Here is a 19,263-nt window from a genome sequence, read left to right on the forward strand (position 1 = left end):
AATATATGTATATTCTAGGCAGCATTTCTACAGTATGCTATAGAACAAGATGTACAATAAGCCCCAGGCTTATGGGCCCAGTTGCAAGTGCAAATCCTATAGTTATACACTATTAGTGTCTCAAGTAAGAATTTTTTAAGTGTAACTGTCATTCTTATTTTTATTTTTGTAATGTGTAGGGGCAGTGATACTAACCATTTTTGTAATGTACATTAATTACTGAAATCGTACATTTCTATTAGAAAAATTGCTCTAAAGTTGCCCATTCTGAGCCTTAGCAACGCTCCATGCTGAATCTCCCATTGATATGAATGGGAAAACATAAAAAAATCACCTTTATATGTGTTCATGCCTTATTTGTTACCTTTTTATATTCTGCACGGTTTTTGGCACGGATCTGCGCCACAAAACCTCAGGCTTAAAATGCATTAAAAGACTGCATCAAAAATACGTGAATAAGTATGAAAAAAAATGCACGAAAAAAAAAAAACACTGAATTTTGCATGTGGATTTTCAAAGTCTGTTCTGTGAACATCCCCAGCATCATTGCTGACATCATGTCTACAGGGAAGGGTCCAGGAGTGTGAGCAGAACACTGCCCTGTAAGGTGACTGATGATGTTGTATACAGGGCTGAGTCTTTCAAACCATACCACACCTCAGGTGTAGACAGAGGAGAGCCCTGGAAAAAAGACTAAAAGTGACGTCATGTTGTAGGCGGGTCCAAATTGACAGAAGGCGGGCCAACACAAGTAGGCAGGGCCAACACGAGTAGGCAGGGTCAGCACGAGTAGGAAGGGCCAGCAATACCGTAGTTCAGCACAAAATACCACCCTAGCAGAACCAAATACCACGGTGCCTGACCCGCAGCCATTAAGAAGGCTTGGGCGGCCTTCTGGACATTGGCCTACCGGGAAACTTCCCTGTAGGGTCTATGGCCACTCTGCCCCTGGATGCAAACGTGATGCCATTTGGATAGGGAACCAACACAGCGGAAAATGTTCCATAACTGAGGTCGAGTGCAGGAAAACGGCGCATTACAGAGAAACAAACACTATTATTAAGGGATAACGTGTTGTTTCCTGTCAATTAATGCTTAAAATTGCCAAACGGAGATGCCCCTTTAACAGCTTACCTAGTGATTCATGTTCCAGGACTGGTGATTGCTAGCATCTTCACACTGGGCTGCCCACATCCAGACGTACAGATGGTGCACATAAATATATACCTCGCTGGTAAATATTCATTCATTTTGTACAGTGAGTTTCTTGTTTACAAGGTGCAGAAAAATGAATATCAAAAACGGTGGCGTGACAGCCAGGGCGGCTGCTTCACGTGCCTGTTCTTTGCTAGTAACTATGTCCTAAATTTAAGTGATTTAATCCCAGTTAATGAGACATATCTTCTAACACTGACACAGCTGTGCAGAAACCCATAGAAGCCAATCAAACATTCACTTCCGCTGTCTCCTTGCATATACATCAACACTAATTGCGGATTGATTGTTATAGGCTACTGCACTTTTGCACTTTGTCAGAAGACGAGCTCTGGGGTGGGGTGGGGGGCCATAATGGGAGCTATCTACATGTGTGTACACGTGTGTATCTTTTCGTTGGCAGCTATGTTGTTTCACTGGTGATAACAAGTAATGTACTTAAGGTTTTATATTTTTATTTTTGCATTATAACAAACAATTGATTTTCCGGGACGATGTTTTAAACAATTTATCCTCTTGAGGCAATATCCTAGCGTATTTGTAATTTTACAGCTAGCGATACACTGTATTATATAGCTACTTGCTTTGTTCAGATAACATGTTTATTTCCCTTGTTGGCTTACAAAATTAACGCGGGTAGGGTTGCAAATGGAAATGTAACATCATTGCAAAGCACCAGCTGCTTATATAATTGGATGTAGACTCTTGTTAGTATGAACTTTTCTGAGAGTTCAAGTTTCTGATACAATGTAAGCATGATTAGCATACCAGCAGTTGGATGCTTCCCTACGCCAAGCCCCATTATCCATCTATCCCACTGTGAACGACTATGCTACCATGGTAGGTACATGGGTCACTTTGGTATTGCTAAGTAATAAGTGATTGATGATGATCAAGAAGAGACCAGTAAATAGTTTGGTTTTCTGCAGGAATGGTGTACAAATTTTGAGTCAGCAGAGCTTAAGGCCGCTTTCAGACGAGTGTAATTGCAATGCGCATATAGTCCGGATTTTATGTTCCAGAATCCGTTGGTAATGTTAATGAATAGAGGCAATCCTGATGGTATATCATCTGGATCCTGAGCCAGAATACTGATGGATGTCAATACGCTTGCCTGAAAGCAGCCCAAAGGGGTATTCTGGTTGGATGAAATTATTCCCGATCAACCGCATAATAACTATTAGTCTGGTGCCCCCATCAATCAAGAGGACGTAGCAAGTATTGTAATGAATGAAATGGCTGGGCAAGCATATACCATGCAGTTCCATTCCTTCTCTATGGGACTGCTTGAGTTCTGTACTCAGGTATCTCTGGCAGTCCCATAAAGAATGAATTTTGAGATGGACTCATTAGAAATTTGATATGGACTGGACTTGCTCCTGTCCCGTGCAGAGAGGAGAGAGAGAGTGCACTAAGCAATGCTTCTCTCTCCTTGCTCTAGAGATTGGTGGGGGTCTCAGTGTTCAGACCCCCAACGATCTAAACTTTTGATATGTTCCTATAACCAAAGGCAGACTGGCCATAGACACTACAGGTAAATTTCCTGGTGGGCTGATGCCCAGAGGGCCATCTCAGTCCTTCTCATGGGTGCCAGCTGGATACATAGTGATCTGATGCTATCAACATTAACTAATTTAGGAACATCAGGTGCTTATGCAGCTAACCATTGGCACTGTGTTATTTAGTTCTGCTGAGGCAGTATCTTGTGCCGATCTACAGTATTGTTGGCCCCACCTACTTATGTTGTCCCTGCCTACTTGTATTGCCCCGTCTTTTGTCAAGTTTGACCTGCCTACAAAATGGGGCAACTTTTAGTCTTTTTTCCTGGGCCGCTTTAAGTTCCCAGTTCGCCCCTGCCTATAACATATAAAAAGTTTAATGAAAGTACAGTGCCACTTTAAAGTATATTAGTAAGATTTATTAATTTCAATCTTTTAATAGATTTTTATATGCCCAGACAGCCCCTTTAAACTTAAAGGGATTGTCTCATTTATCATGTAGAAAAGGTTAATACAAGCCACTTACTAATGTATAGTTATTATCCATATTGCCTCCTTTGCTGGCTAGATTCTTTTTTCCATCACATTATACACTGCTCATTTCCAATATGACCACCCATCGGTGGTGACTGTGCTTGAACACTATAAGATAAAGCTCTGGCCTCTCTGTTGGCTGGGACCGTGGGAGTGCACATAGGCACGTGCTTTTTCCTACAGTGTACAAGCATGACCACCACTGCTGGATTGCAGAGTGGTCGTAACCATGGAAACAAGCAATGTATAATAAGATGGAAAAATGAATCCAGCCAGCAAAGAAAGCAATATGGACAATCACAATACATTAGTAAGTTCCTTGTATTAACTTTCTCTACATGATAAATGCCAGCTGCTGAACTGAGACAACACCTTTAATTATGTAAAGCAGAAATAATTAGGGATATTAATTATGAAATGCAAAAAAAAAGATGTAGATGGTTTGGGCCAAGTTTGTAATTTTTTATGCTTCTAGACTTATGTGTCTGGAAAAAGGGTCATGGCCAAGACGAGCAGTAAAATGCGCCAACTTTGTTAATGCTGTTTACCATTACTTTGGTTCAAAATACTGGTGTAAAGTAATCCAGCCAAGAGGCGATGTAAGAAAAAGAAAGTGTCTAACATGTCTAGCAATACACGCAAAATTTATCATACAGTGTACACCATTTTACATAGTTGCATGGTTAATACGGTTGAAAAAAGACATAAGTCCATCAAGTTGAACCAAGGGATAGGTGGGGATGCGAACCTCAGAAGGAAGTGAGACTCATATTTCTACACATTTTCATAAGCATTAATGTCATTTACTTTTAAAAATTCATCTAAATCCTTTTTAAAACTATCCACTGTTCCTGCTGTGACCACATCCTGAGGAAGTCTATTCCACAGATTCACATTTCTTACAGTAAAGAAGTTTTGACGCTTCTAGAGACATATTTTTTGTATGGCCCATTTATATATTTGTACAGGTTAATCATGTCCCCCCTTAAACATCTCTTCTCAAGACTAAACATTTTTTATTCTTTGAATCTTTCTTCATAACTAAGATCCTACATGCCCCTTATCAGTTTAGTCGCTCTCCTCTGTACTTTTTCCAGCTGCAGTGCATCCTTTCTATGGACTGGTGCCCCTAACTGAACCACATATTTCAGATGAGGCCGCACCAACGCTTTGTAAAGTGGTAATATTACATCCCTGCCCCATGAGTCCATGCCCCGTTTAATGCATGACAATATCCTGGTGGCCTTAGAAGCAGCTGATTGACATTGTATGCTTTAATTTAATCTACCATCCACAAGGACACCCAAATCCTTCTCTATACAGGAAGTGACTCTCCCAGTATTACATCCCCTAGGACATATGAAGCACAGAAATTATTGCTACCAAGATGCATAACTTTACATTTGTCCACATTGAACCTTATTTGTCAAGTTGATGCCCAATCACTAAGAGTGTCCAAGTCAGCTTCTATTTTATGGACATCTTCCATAGACTGTACAGTACTACACAGCTTAGTATCATTTGCAAAAATAGAAATTGTGCTATTAATCCTGTCCTCGATATCACTTATAAATAAATGTAATAATAGAGGACCCAGCACTGAACCTCGGAGTACACCACTTATAACCTGGGACCATTAGGATTAGGAATCATTGACCACAATTCTCTGGACATGATCCTTCAGCCAGTTTTCAATACAATTACAAACTATACTTTCCAACCCTTTAGGTTTATAATTACCTGTGGAGGACCTAGATCCTTTTTTGAATATGGGCACCACATTTGCCTTGCGCCAATCACTTGGCACTGTACCAGTACCTAGATAAGCTTTAAAAATAATAATTATAATTATTGTTGCAGATTCTTCTTGTCTCATCTAGTCTTAATTTAGGACTTAATAATCTGACCCTTCTTCAATTGTCTGCATTAACTGTATAGAGGGTGTATGTTAGTGCAGAATGGGAGTGGTAGTGGCTCTGGCAAGGATGAGTGTAGACACAGATCACTGTGGCAATTATCACACCAATACGCTCCTAGTTCTTTGCAGTGACAGGAAGGTTTACCCTTTTGGGGCACACTCTGGTGTTGGGGATTCTGCCTGGTGGTAGTAGTGGTGCCCTTGTTGTTAAGTTTCCTGGCAGGTTGCAAGGCAAGAGTGTGGATGTGGGTGAAATGGCACAGTATGGTAATAGAGTCTCTGTAAAATCTTAGACATGCATCTGAGGTTTTTGCTAGATATTCTGTAATTCTTGGACTGAGGAATGCAGAATTAAGATACGGCTGGCCAAACCGCCTTGGTGTGGAAGGGCGTACTGTTAATATTCCCTCTCACAGTAGCAAAGACCATATCAGCCTTACATTTTTACAGAACCATGTTGACTGACTCCAATGCATGGCCTGGCAGATTATGGTTCTTCTAATCCAGGCATACTCAAACTGCAGCCAACCAGCTGTTGCAAAACTACAACTCCCAGCATGCCAGAACAGCCTACAGGTATCAGCCTACAGCAGGGCATTGTGGGAGTTGTAGTTTTACAACATCTGAAGGGCCGCAGTTTGAGGATGCCTGTTCTAATCTTTCTTCTCTTTCTCTCTTTGGATAAAGTTGCTTCCGTATCTATAGCTGTCATATAGATGATAGTTATATGAGCTGAGGCCTAGTACTGAGGAACAAGCACATGTAGGTCTATTGTTAGCACTAGACTCTGCACTGACTAGGAGCAGACCCCAGTCCATCTCCTAGCAACCTAAAGGGGCTAAGTCAAGTCTGTTAACCCAGACCTATCTATACAATACTACTGAGTAGACAAATACAACATATCAGAACATTTCAATTAACCAATAAACAGTCTAACAATAAACTCTTTACAGTTACCCTGTTCTGTGGTACTGAACACGTGCTCAATGGCTGCTGCAATGAATGGGAGTTATTGGTTAGCAAAATATCAGTAGATTAGTACAGTCTTCAGGGAGATTTGGAGCACAGTCCTCTGCCATAGAGATGTGGTAGATCTTTTAATATTGTACAATCCAGCATTACCCAGGCCTCCGTCACCATAACAGTACATCTGTAATAGTTACCCACAATTTAATAATAATGGGGTGACACTGCAGACCTTGTCCTAGTCTACATAGCAAAGCTGAAAAGTAAGCTGCAGGAAAGAGGTAAGGTCATCCTATTTTTTGTTCTCCAGTGGCCAGTGTAAAAGCTGGAATATTACAGAATTTCTTTTTATTTGAATAGTCACCTAAAAACACCACAAAAACAAATATTATAATAATATGTAATTTTCTGACAATTCCTTTAAAATGACCCAAAATCAGGAAATTAAATATTGGGAAGTATGCCAGGCAGAGATGAGTGAATTTCTTAAAATTCAATTCTGGTCTGCCAAATGATCAGTCAAAAGTGCTCTGATTGCCTGGGAAGAGTCTCTTTCTCTTTGACTCTCTTGAATCAAATCACACAAAATTTGGGCTCATAAGAATTAGAACATATTGTAAAAGAGATCGAATTTCCAAATTGTAAAATCAATTCGCTCATCTCTAATTTATTCTCCTTACCCAATTGTCTTATCATAGATTGTGGCTAACTGTTGTCCTACATTTAATAACGGTAGCGACAATTCATTGCCAGAAGTGGTAATTTTTTTTTTGTAAGCAAATGCCCCAAAGACACAAGGTTCATAAAAGTGTATACAATTAATTTAATTAAAATATGAGATGTTAAGCCAAACATGACAAATGAGTGCAATGATAGATTAGGCCATGATGTATCTAGTAGCATACAAAGTAAGGGTATATTAACTATTTTATGATTCACTGGAAAAAAATGATAAAACCGCAATATAATGTGTCCGGTATGCACACAATGCATAAGTATATAGTGATGTTTTCTGCGCTACTGGCATTGATGCTCTATCTTTTTAAGAATGTTGATTTACTTTGGGATGTATTATATAAAAGAATATATCTACAGTAGGTGCTAAAGGTCAATTGAAACGAAGTAAAGCACTTGATGTGTAATAGTAATTACGCTGGCGTACTCGTCAGAAGCAGGTCCTATATGAAGCACACTGTGCAAATGCCAGTGTTCGGAGTATGTGTCAAACAGCAAAGAGCAAATTATACGAACTATCAGCAAATGTCAACAAGGTGTCTGTATAACATTGGGGAGGAGAAAAAAGCGATTACTGTTCTCTGCTAACCCAGAACAAGTTTTCTCTTTACTGATCATATCACTTCTATTAATATTAGTTATCAATGCTTATTTGAAAGCTAGGTGTTATAAGCCATTTTATTATTATTTTACCATTTCTATGGTTTTCTATTATAATGAAGGGGGTGTGAACAGACTTTGTCAGGTAAACAGATTTGGCTTGGGGCTACTCCTAAGGGCATTATCTAAGTGGCTCCACAGGTGTTCATCCTTTCTTGTATAGGGATCTGTATTTTCCTGCAGGGGAACAATTAGGTCGCCACCTCTTGGAGTACATTCTGGTCAAGTGACTCCTGACATACGGGTGTCACGAGACACTGGTTCAGGGAACCAAGGGTTTGAGGCAACAACCTTAGTCAGGAACAGGCTGAGGTCAGGGCCGGTGGAGTATGTGCAATTTGATAACCAGGCCAAGGTCAGCAAAGGTAGGATTTTTTTCCCCCTAAAGTAGGGAAAATTGGCTTCTACCTCACAGGGTTTTTTTTTTTTTGCTTTCCTCTGGATCAACTTGTAGAATAATAGACTGAACTGGATGGACAGAGGACGATTTTCAGCCTTATAAACTATGTTACTATGTTAACATCAGAACACAGAACCCGTAAAGGTCAGGTATACTGAACAGGCAAACAAATACAGCACATCTTAGCAGGACACAACTAGGACCTATTGTTCAACTGCCTTCCCACAGGGTGCATAAAGTGCAGCAATGTGGCACAATTATATTAGTATAAAATATTTATTAGTACACCAATAGTAATTAAATGAATTGAAGTGGAGGTGGTGAGCTGCTGATTTATTTTATTATCTGTTCAGGGTACATTAAGTACCCTAGTGTAACCAGCCATTGGCTCGAGAAGATTAGGGGAAGCACACGTTGGCCCTTTAAGAGCCAGAGCCATTGCTGGCAGGAAGCAAGCATCAGTCTGCTTAGAAGGAGCATCGCTACTACTACTATTGCTACTACATCGCTACTACGCTGGGCATGAAGAGGTATATGGTAGTACCAAACCGTCAGATCCCTGCAGCTCTGGAGTAAGTTAACAAGGTGGTGGCCATGCCCACCAGCAGGACAGGTGCTGCTGTGGGCCATAACAGATCACATTTGCCTAAAGTCTGAACATATGGTGCCAACAACGACAACCAGCAGATAATCCCAAACTAGTCTATCATGTAGCAGTAAGAGTATGTATTTCTTGGAACTCCTTGGAATTACTAGGCCTAAGCAACTTTGTACCATGTTCACGTGCATTGATTTTGGAATGTTTTTGTGAATTCAGCCTAACACTTATAGACCATGTAAGTAATTACAAGTTTGTCTTCAGTATATTACTTACCTGGTAAGAGTTGGGCCAGAACGTACTAATTGCCAGTTCTGCTCGTACCCAGCCTTCTGTCACCATCCCGGATACATTCCATACTGGGTTACCTTGTGGTCCACCATTCACTTTTACATAGACGTTCAAAGAACCAGGGCTTGTGCGGCCAGACATGTGGTAATGGAAGTCAATACAGTGAGTATCATTCTCTTTAAGTACAGGTAGGAGTAGGTGAGCCTTCTGTCCGGTGGCAAACCCCGTGCTGTTAACTAACATGAACGACCCTAAACAAAATAATAAATTGTACAGAAAAAAGAGAAAATTAGAGTAGGATAAATACAAAATAGATAAAGCAGGTGGGTGGGAGGAATAAGAAATTGCAGAGGATGCAAAAAGGATTGATAAGTGTTACCTGTTGGAACACTACTGTCCAGTGGGGGCTTCTCCCATGTGTTGACCTGTTCCCAAGTAAATCCATTAGTTCCAAGGGCCACACTGTATCCACAATTGCTGTAATGTTCTTCAAAGGTGCACCCACCTAGAAGAAACAGAATCAAAGGTCAAAGTAAGAAAGGAAAACAAGAATATGCATTGGCATTTCAATAATTATGTAAAATTACAAAAGAAACTCGCTAGATAGCACTTAAAGGGAATGAGTCATCAGAAAATGACCTATTGTTGAAATCATAAAACATATTTTCATCTTGATGAGTTTATTTTTTATTTATTTTCCATGTCACTGTTTTTAATTGAAATGTATATAATCCTACAAGCTTCACATTGGCTAATAATAGGTCACGATTTCCCGCTCTGTACAGATAACTTTTCAGTAGTTATCATTATCATCATAGGTGAAATTACAATGACAAGTAACACCTCTATACAGATAATACAAAATCCACAATTCATAATAGGTGATATCACAGCTTAGCTTCTTCCTGACCTCTGCACAGGTCACAAAACATGCCTAGAAAACTCTCCCATCGAAGTTAAAGGGGTTCCATCTCGTCCATTGTGTCTATGGACCATCTAGCTGCTCTCAAAAGACAGGAAGTCTTAACATTTGTAGGTCTAGTAGACAATGTGAAGTGCATGATTTTATGATTTCTTTTACAAAAAAATATATAGGGACATCAATTTTTTTTTAAATCATCAAGAATTCTTAAAAAAGCTATGCTTAACATAAAAAAAGTGATTTAAACAATAGATAATTTTCTGATCCCACATTCCCTTTATGTAAACCTTATGTTTACTTAGGTAGAGAAGAAGCCCTGAAAGCATTGGCTTATCATCAGTAAAGACTGAGAATTGATTGAAAAAAACCTCTGTTTAGGGATGTATCATTGGGATCATGTAACCAATATTATGTGATGGTGACCAAATCTCATCATCCAGCTAGATAAAGTATCAAACATCTGGATGCTTTGGACATTTCTAGAGGCCCATTTTGGGAGCCAATATCTTTTACACATTGCGTTTCAGGTCAGGATTTTAGTGATGTAGACATGGAGCATTACAAACCCCTGTCTAGCCTGATGTCCACTCCTTCAAAGAGTAACTCCCCATTCCCTAAATGTACATATATACTTAGAATTAAATGAAACAAGATTAACGAGTTATGTTTTTAGTTATAGGAGCCCAGAGGCGTAATGAGGGCGGCTCACCTACCATATGTCATTTATAAGACAGGTATATGTTTGGGCTCCCTTAGGCATCAGGACTCAGATACAGCTGTTATCTCTGCATGCCCTATAGCAACCCCCTGGTCATGCCTACATTTTTGGTAGCTTAGTGGTCTGTCATTGACTATAATAGGCTATGTGGCCTCCAAAAAAAAAAAACAACCAGAGCCATAGGGAGTCGACTCATTATAGAGACATTGGTTACAGCTGTCAGAAGTTCACCAATCGAACATTAAAGCCATAATCTAGGAATATGCTGTCTATGACTTTAATGAGTTAGGCTACTTTCACACTAGCGTTCGATCGGATCCGTTCTGAACGGATCCGATCATATTAATGCAGACGGAGGCTCCGTTCAGTACGGATCCATCTGCATTAATAACTTAGAAAATTTTCTAAGTGTGAAAGCAGCCTGAGCGGATCCGTTCAGACTTTCAATGTAAAGTCAATGGGGGACGGATCCGCTTGAAGATTGAGCCATATGGTGACATCTTCAAGCGGATCCGTCCCCATTGACTTATATTGTAAGTCTGGACGGATCCGCACGCCTCCGCACGGCCAGACGGACACCCGAACGCTGCAAGCAGCGTTCAGCTGTCCGCCTGTCCGTGCGGAGGCGAGCGGAGCGGAGGCTGAACGCCGCCAGACTGATGCAGTCTGAGCGGATCCGCATCCATTCAGACTGCATCAGGGCTGGACGGAAGCGTTCGGGTCCGCTCGTGAGCCCCTTCAAACGGAGCTCACGAGCGGACAGCCGAACGCTAGTGTGAAAGTAGCCTTAACCACTTTAATCTTTTATATACCAATACCCAAGCTCCTCTTCTGCCATCCAAAATGGCCACATCACTTCTCAGACTATATGATGCATAATGTGCATTTGGTAGCCCAACACACCTCCTGCTCCCTTTGGATTGGCCAACACTACTCACATGAGCAGAAGCTGGCCAATCCAGGAGCAGGACTGGACAGGTAGGAAAGGTCTTGGGCTAACGATGTACAATGTGAAGTGGTACGGACATCTTGAATAGTAGAATAGTGGCCTGAGAAATAGAGGATCTGCATCGAAGAAGAGGAAAGGGAGATCACCGTGTAAGTTTGCTTCCCAGTAAATATGTTTTTTTTTCTTCTCCTGAACTGGAGGGTCGCTTTAAAATACAAAACCAAATTGCATTTAATCTACATGATGATGGAACAGTTCCTATCAGCGTCTACACACCCAAGTTGATGGGGCTTAGGCGGTAATCATTTCTGAGATATATGTAATGAAGTTGAGGAGAACAATATTTAGTGTGAAGGATTATAGCTTAAAAGTCCAGTTAAATAGAGATAAAGTAGAAAAATTAGGCCGGGAGGACATTTTTGCAAGTTCAGCAGAGAAAGGAAGTGACCTGAAGAAAAGGCAGAGAGTTCATAAACTGCACAGAATTATGAGGAAAATAGATGAGATAAACAGCAAAGTAATAAATAGAAGGAGTATATTACTGAGAAAAGGAGGGGGGAAGATGAGATCTCATCATCTCACTGCAAGAACAGCAGTATCTGAGAATTTGTTCTGAATAATGGATTAAGAGGATTTTCTATGAAACACATTTATCCCCTTATTCATGATCCCCAGGGATCAGACGCCCACTTATCACAATAGTGGTGGTCCCATGTCATCTCAGTCTTCTTCCACTCTATCTAACACTATGGGGCTGCCTAAGATATCCAAGTAAAATGCTCAACTATCTTCAGTAGTCCAATAGAGTTGCCAGTGGACGTGTGTGTGACGAATGTGCTATTCAAAGAGGGAAACACGAGACCCCCAGTTTCATGATTGGTATTCCTGTGGGTAGTGAATACATTTTTTTGGGGAAGGGCCTAAAGGAGTCTTATATAATAAAAAGGACACAAAAAATAAAAAACATACAGCAGGTGGCGCTATACAGATACATTTAATTGAAAAACTCAGTGGCTAAGCTACGTTTTTAATTACAAAAGTATTCAGATCCAGCTGCTGGTATGAAAACTTTAGAATATTTTTCATGGGACAACCCCTTTAAGCAAGAAGCAGATAATTAAGTAAAAAATGTATATAGACAAGATCAGTTTAATTGACTCAACTAGGTGTATTTAAAGGAGTTCTCCATGATTAAAAACATGGCTGCTCTTCTAGTAACAGTGCCGACCCTGTGTCCACAAGTCATGTGTGGTATAGCAATCTCCTTTACTTCAATTGAGCAGAGCTGTAATGCTACACACAACCCATGGGCAAGTGTGGAGCTGTTTTTGGAAGAAGTCAGCAATATATTTCTAATTCTGAACCATCCCTTTAACAGAGTAATAGCACTTGTCAATGGGAAATTTGCATAGGCATGTCTGTCAATAATATGTGCATAAACATTATATTGGATGTCAGAATCCGATATTCATTAGAAGCTCAGTGGTTGTCATTGTGTCTTGAGTTTGAACTCAACCAAGGGCAACATCTACACTGAAAATTGCATGTTCTCCTCATGTTTCTAAGTACTCTGGTTTCCTCCCTAATTCCAAAAATATACTGATAGGATACTTTGGAGATTGTGGGTCAATGGGGACAGATAGTACTGATGGGAGTGATGACAATCTATGTCCTGCCCTATGGAGAAAAGTTGGTGCTATATAAATAACATGCATAAATCATGCAGAGATATGCAGTCCTACAGAAACTCTACTTATTTCCTTCTGCGGTAGCCTTTTGTAGGGCACTACTTCTCCTGTGCCAACCACTGAATGGCATGTAGTGCTCCATCTGGGTTTATCTGCATAGTGGGGAAGGCTGGGTTCACACCAGAACCTCAATGGAGGAGCTGGAGCCATCAATGGCACTAATTCACTATAAGGTGATTCAAAAGTTTTCCTTTTCAAAACCTGGCATTTTACGAGACAAAATAACTCAGCATGCTGTACTATTTTATTTGGCATTTTTAACAAAATTTGTGACAGAGGCCCCTAAAGGAGCCTTCAGTGCAGATGAGACCATAGCCCTATGTGTTGACTTTTCCATTATTCTATTCTGTCAGACAAAATGGTTTAAATGAATTGAATAACGGGCACAAACTAAATTTCATACCATCATTCATTGACTTCAATGCTAAAAAGACCCAGAATGCTCCTTTCAGTTGGGTTTCCATTATTTTTGGTGGAAATAAAAGTACAATAGACAGGACTTCTTCTCCCGTCAAACTTAACTGAAATCTGACGGAACGGACACGTTGTATATCAGTCAATCGATGGTGGGTGGCAGATTACGTAGGTCTGACTCTGTATTAAATCAAACAATGTACCAAGTGCGATAAAGAATATCAGAAGACACCTCAGAGTCCTGAAGATAGGTCATCATTATCAGATCAATGAGGTTCTAACACCCATCACTCCCACCGATTAGCAGTTTCAGGTTGGCGAAAAGCCAGAAACTACACAGCATACATTGCTGGAGGCAGACCTGTAGTGGCCAAGTTGGGATACTGCAGCTCAGCGCCCATTCAAGTGACTACGGGGTGAGCTTCAGTATGCCTGCACTGGAAACTAAACAGTGGACTACGGAGGCTTCAGCCTCCGCTTTGTGCATTGTTAGTTTCCATCACTGTGGCTGACCAAAACAGCTGATCAGTGTGGGTGTCAGACCCTCATGACTGGAAAATAATGACCTATCCTGAGCATAGGTCATCAATATCTGTAGCCCATTTAAGCATTTGTTTTTTGTACTGTTTTAGCAATAGCAACCTGCGTAACCACCGCATGTTCATTGCGATATTAATCATCATTTACATCAATTTTAGCTACCCAGTACTCAGTGGCCGTATTTTTAGCACCACATCACACCATACCAGCACCCAAAGCTTTCGGTAGATTTAATTATTAGCTATGTGATAAGCATAGACAAGGCATTGCGAGAATGAGTCACATTATAGGCGAACATTTCTATTGTAACTAGTACAATTCATGAGAAATAGATAAGAACAACACCTATAACAATGGAATATTGCTGCTTCTTGACTCAAATTAAAAGTTTTGGTGATATGAAAGATTTATCATAGTTTCCAGGGCATATTGAGAAATCATTCACCTCACAAGTTGATATCTTATATAAGACTTTTAGCACGTCTTTATAGAAGTTCTTGTGGTACACCGTCTTTCATCCAAATGAAATGCAGGCTCATCATATTTCTGTGGTTTTCACCATCCCTGGAGGTTTGTCAGACAATTTACCTGAAGGTATGAGATGGAGTTTCTCACAAGCAACATGAGATTTTGTTCTGCATGAATCTTGGTACCGAACAAGATGTGCACATTCTTACGGAGGTATTGTCTGCTCCAGGCCAATTAGTAGCCAGGCTTTACCCTCATTGAATATTGACTTTCGACATGTAGAGAAATTCAGAATAAAATGCCCAAAATTGGCAGTTTAATAAATGTGTAGACCCTTAAACCCTAAAATATTTTTAAAGGGTCACTGAGATTTTGTAAAACTTTTGATACGTAATATCAAAAGTTTTGATTGGTGGGGGTCTGATCACTAAGACCTGCACCGATTGAAGGAGAAGAGAGAAGCGCTTGCATATCAAACACTCCCTTCTTACTGCAGAGGATGGAATTGAGACGAGCCCATAGACTTCTTTCTACTCAGCCCGTCTCCTAAGCATCACCTCCTTATTCTGGCTATATGTTTATGAGAATTCTAGGTGGAAAGCACTGGCTCCTTGACTTGAAAAAGATCATTTGCAGACGGCAGGAAGAACAAAGTCGATTTTCTGCACATTAATGGGTGTAATTTCAGGTAATTTTTCAAAGTAAACTGTTATGTTGCTGTACATGGGGAATAACACATTTCTGGGCACAATATGATTTGTATCTGGCATAATCTGGTGTCATGTCTGTCTATACACAGAAAATGGAGAAACGGGGTCTCCAGCTCCATAAATCTCTGTAGCACATCCTCAGAAACAAGAGCAGTAACGGAGGACATTACACAGCAGTGTTGGGCAGTTCAGGCTATGTATGTACACCTTTGGAGGCAATTTTTTATGATTGCATTTTATTCATTTTGGGCTTAAAGTCATCTTTTCAATTGGTCTTTAGTTAAAAAAAAATATTCAGCAGGTTTGACATAAAGGGTTAACTTCCATCTAGCTGTGAGAATTGTCATCTAATAACCCTTATCTCTAAATAACTAATAGCTCAAATACACTTATTTAAGCCACATTCTTATCAGTAAGATTAGAATTGAGTTTAGGAGGTCACAGATCAGAGATAAGGAGCCGGCAGCTGAGCTGCCTGACGGAACACAGTAAAAACACAGTAAACACACAGATCTTGCTACTAGAGAATCTCAAGGCCAAGACCAATTTTTAAAAATGATTTTTAGCTAAAAAAAAGTATAATTCAATAATAAAAAAAAATTGCCCCAAAGGTGTACATAACATTTAAGGTAGCCGGAAGAAGCACAATCGTGCGAAACGGCCGTCGCTGCCGTACACCGCTTAGGCGGCTTTTGTTCTAAGTGAAGGTTGTCCGCCCCAGCCCTGCAATTCTGTTGTGCATATTTTGCTATTTGCAATAAACCAATAGAATGATGATATCGTGCAAGTGGTGAGTGCCGTTGATTTCTTTGCTTCTTGATATTGATCTGATTATAACATTTAAATAAGACAGTAAATCACTTACAAAGCAGCACCAATGTTTCTGTCAGTTTATATTCCTCTGCCTATGCCCAACAGCCTCCCCTATCCATAGACTTCTGTGTAATATGATCCTTCAGTGAGCAGGCAGCCTGTCTTCACTAAAACAAGATTTGAAAAGTGAAATAAGAGTTTGTGAAGAGAAGGGTATGGGCAGCAGGAGAGGACCCTGATAAGATGAGAAAGAAGCATCTTTCTCGTATAAGATATGTTTCCTATATTCACCTGTTTATAAAAAATAATTAAAGACACTTACTCTCTAAAGAGAGTCCACATGATTATGGGATTAAAATCAAACTATAAAGTCCATGTACAGCTAGGAAGGAAAGCTAAGCTCTGAACCATAGGACCACCTAATAGGTAAAATATGGTCTTACATAACATATACACTGTCCCTCCAACATGAAGAAATACTGATGGCACTCACCATAGTTGTCCAAATAGTCTTTATTTTCTTCCAAAAGATTTGCAATGGCAGCAGGGGTGCACTGCACCACACAGGCACTAGAGGCGGCATGTTGCCCATGTGGCGCTCTGCACTCCTGCTGCCATTGTAAATTTTTTGGAAGAAAATAAAGACTATTTGGGCAACTATGGTGAGTGCCATCAGTAGTCTTCATGTTGGGGTTTCTCCGTGAACTGTGCCCGTGAGCTAGAGCACCAGCATTAGTCCGTAAGAGGCTATACTCCTACCACCCTTTTCCCTTTCTTTATCTTGACGAATATCTTGGCGTTGAGCAGGGCCATCCAGTGCTCCTCTATACATTTTTGAATAGCAACTGTCCATGCCTCTGGAGGGTTACTAGATACAAAACCGATACTGATTTACAGCAGAAATATAATGAAATGCATGTATAATAGACATTAATGATAAGATGTAATATTCCTAATCAGCACTTACATTCCACTAAGTAAAGTTAATTATTTTGGGACAGAGCCTCAGATGTAAGACAAGGCGTCAGCAGGTAATCTTATTAAATAAATTATTTGTGAAATCACGATTCACAGCATGGAACAACATAGATCTGTCTCTATGTCCTTCACACCCTGCTGGGACTGCTTTCATCCTTTGAGTTCAGTTATGCAGATCTCTGAGATCTAACCAAAAATATTAAAGATTTGGAAAATTACTTCTCCATCTGTCACAGATAGCAATGATGAGAATAAAGCTAATGAATCAGCAGTAGGAGCTTATTAAGAGCTGAATGCATCCACTTGCCTTTCACCGCCTTCAATATTGGAAGCCAGAAACAACACGAGGAAGCAGTCATGTGAACAAGTCACGTGGCCACCAACATCTTACATGGCTGTTCATGGTATTTTTTTTTAGAAATGTCAGTCTAAATTGACCAACTCCATCAAGGCGCTGCCCGACACCTCTACCTTGAGAAATAAAGGATTGTTTGTGCATGTTGAAAGTCAGAGGACAGTCAGGATACCACAAGACACCTTGAAAGGACAACCAGTCTTGCAGAAATCGGTGGGTTTAGCCAACACCCATCTATGTGCATATCCACCCTCCGTATGGCGTATGAGGAACCATAATATATAACTGTCCATGTGTTAGGGTACTTTCACACTTGCGGCAGAGGATTCCGGCAGGCAGTTCCGTCTACGGAACTGCCTGCCGGGTCCGGCAATCCGGACGCAAACTGATGGCATTTGTCAGACGGATCTGGCTGCAGCCATATTGGTTGTCACTTTTGAATTGGTTTCAATTTCAAGCAAATCTATTAATAAAATGTGAGTTATTTTACCATCAATTTCTAGATAATTTGAAAGTGGCCTGTGTAGGTAGTAGGTAATATGACTTTTGCATAAAGATCTAGATTTAGTTTTACTTAGACCAGGATTGCTACCAGAACCTGGAACCATTACTTCAAGTTGCTGGAGATTACAGAAAGAACATAGGTCAAAGGCAACTTGGGTAAAAGGAGACCAGAGATAATGTAATGCTGAATACAAGGTATCAGAGGAGAAAGAGACACTCAACACCAGGCAAAACACATAACTATTTTTGGGTTTTGCCCTATGTTACACACCAATCACACCACCAAACAGGTTGATTTTCTCAATAACTTATAATGAATTACTGTATTTCCCACAGTATAAGACATACTTTACTCCCCCAAAAGTGGGGTAAAATGTCAGTGTGTGCTATAATGGGAATACTAATGAGTGCTTCCATTATGTAAAGTAGAATTAGGAGCAGTGTATATAACGGGTGCTGGCTTTACTCATAGCTCCCTGGTCTTATGAGGATTGGGAGTCTGATGAAGATTGGAGGTCTGATCCAAATGAATCTTCCGAATCAGAGTTTTTAAAAAAATATTTAGGTTGAATTTCGATGTTGTATATTTATTGGTAAAATGGTATTACAGCAAAAAGGAAAAGCAAAGTTTACAGTTCTCAAATGAAGCCCTATTACAACGCTCGATATGAGTAACCTAACTTGAATCTAATGTAATTTTTTTTTTGCTTTCTAACAGTTACTTATTGCTATATAATAAATAATTAAAAATCATATTATCTATCAGTTCACAACCATTCTCATTTACAACCCTTTTTCTTGTTTTTATCGATCAGTTAAGCTATTAAAAATATTCAAAACATATTCCAGTAGTCTAAAGTCTTAAAACCAGTAACAAATTTGCATACACACATTAGCCAAACTGGGTCAATTTATCAGTTCCGTTGCAGCTTAACCCTGGACCATAAGTGACCATATGGCAGCTGTTTTTCAGCCAATAGTTGGAGGCACAAACACCACCCTCAGTACAAATTGACAACGCCAAGATCTAAGTAGCTTGGTAGACAAATGGATCTAGCCGCCCACTACATTTTGGTTGTAGGAATATGCACAGCACTCCAGTCAAGATATACAGTACAGACCAAAAGTTTGGACACACCTTCTCATTCAAAGAGTTTTCTTTATTTTCATGACTATGAAAATTGTATATTCACACTGAAGGCATCAAAACTATGAATTAACACATGTGGAATTATATACATAACAAAAAAGTGTGAAACAACTGAAAATATGTCATATTCTAGGTTCTTCAACGTAGCCACCTTTTGCTTTGATTACTCCTTTGCACA

The 19,263-nt window shown here is 39.9% G+C and overlaps 1 protein-coding gene across 1 annotated transcript in view; it reads right to left on the minus strand.

Annotated features, from left to right (window-relative positions):
- The window catches only part of PTPRT (protein tyrosine phosphatase receptor type T), a 374,586-nt gene that overhangs the window by 203,002 nt on the left and 152,321 nt on the right, over positions 1 to 19,263 (minus strand). Inside the window, exons 2-3 of the mRNA XM_044296567.1 lie at positions 9,196 to 9,321; positions 8,802 to 9,067 (exon numbers count right to left, since the gene is read on the minus strand). Of these exons, the coding sequence (XP_044152502.1) occupies positions 8,802 to 9,067; positions 9,196 to 9,321 (392 nt within the window). The remainder of the gene's footprint in view (positions 1 to 8,801; positions 9,068 to 9,195; positions 9,322 to 19,263) is intronic.

The sequence above is a fragment of the Bufo gargarizans genome, chromosome 6, assembly GCF_014858855.1.
Source record: "Bufo gargarizans isolate SCDJY-AF-19 chromosome 6, ASM1485885v1, whole genome shotgun sequence".
NCBI lineage: Eukaryota > Metazoa > Chordata > Amphibia > Anura > Bufonidae > Bufo > Bufo gargarizans.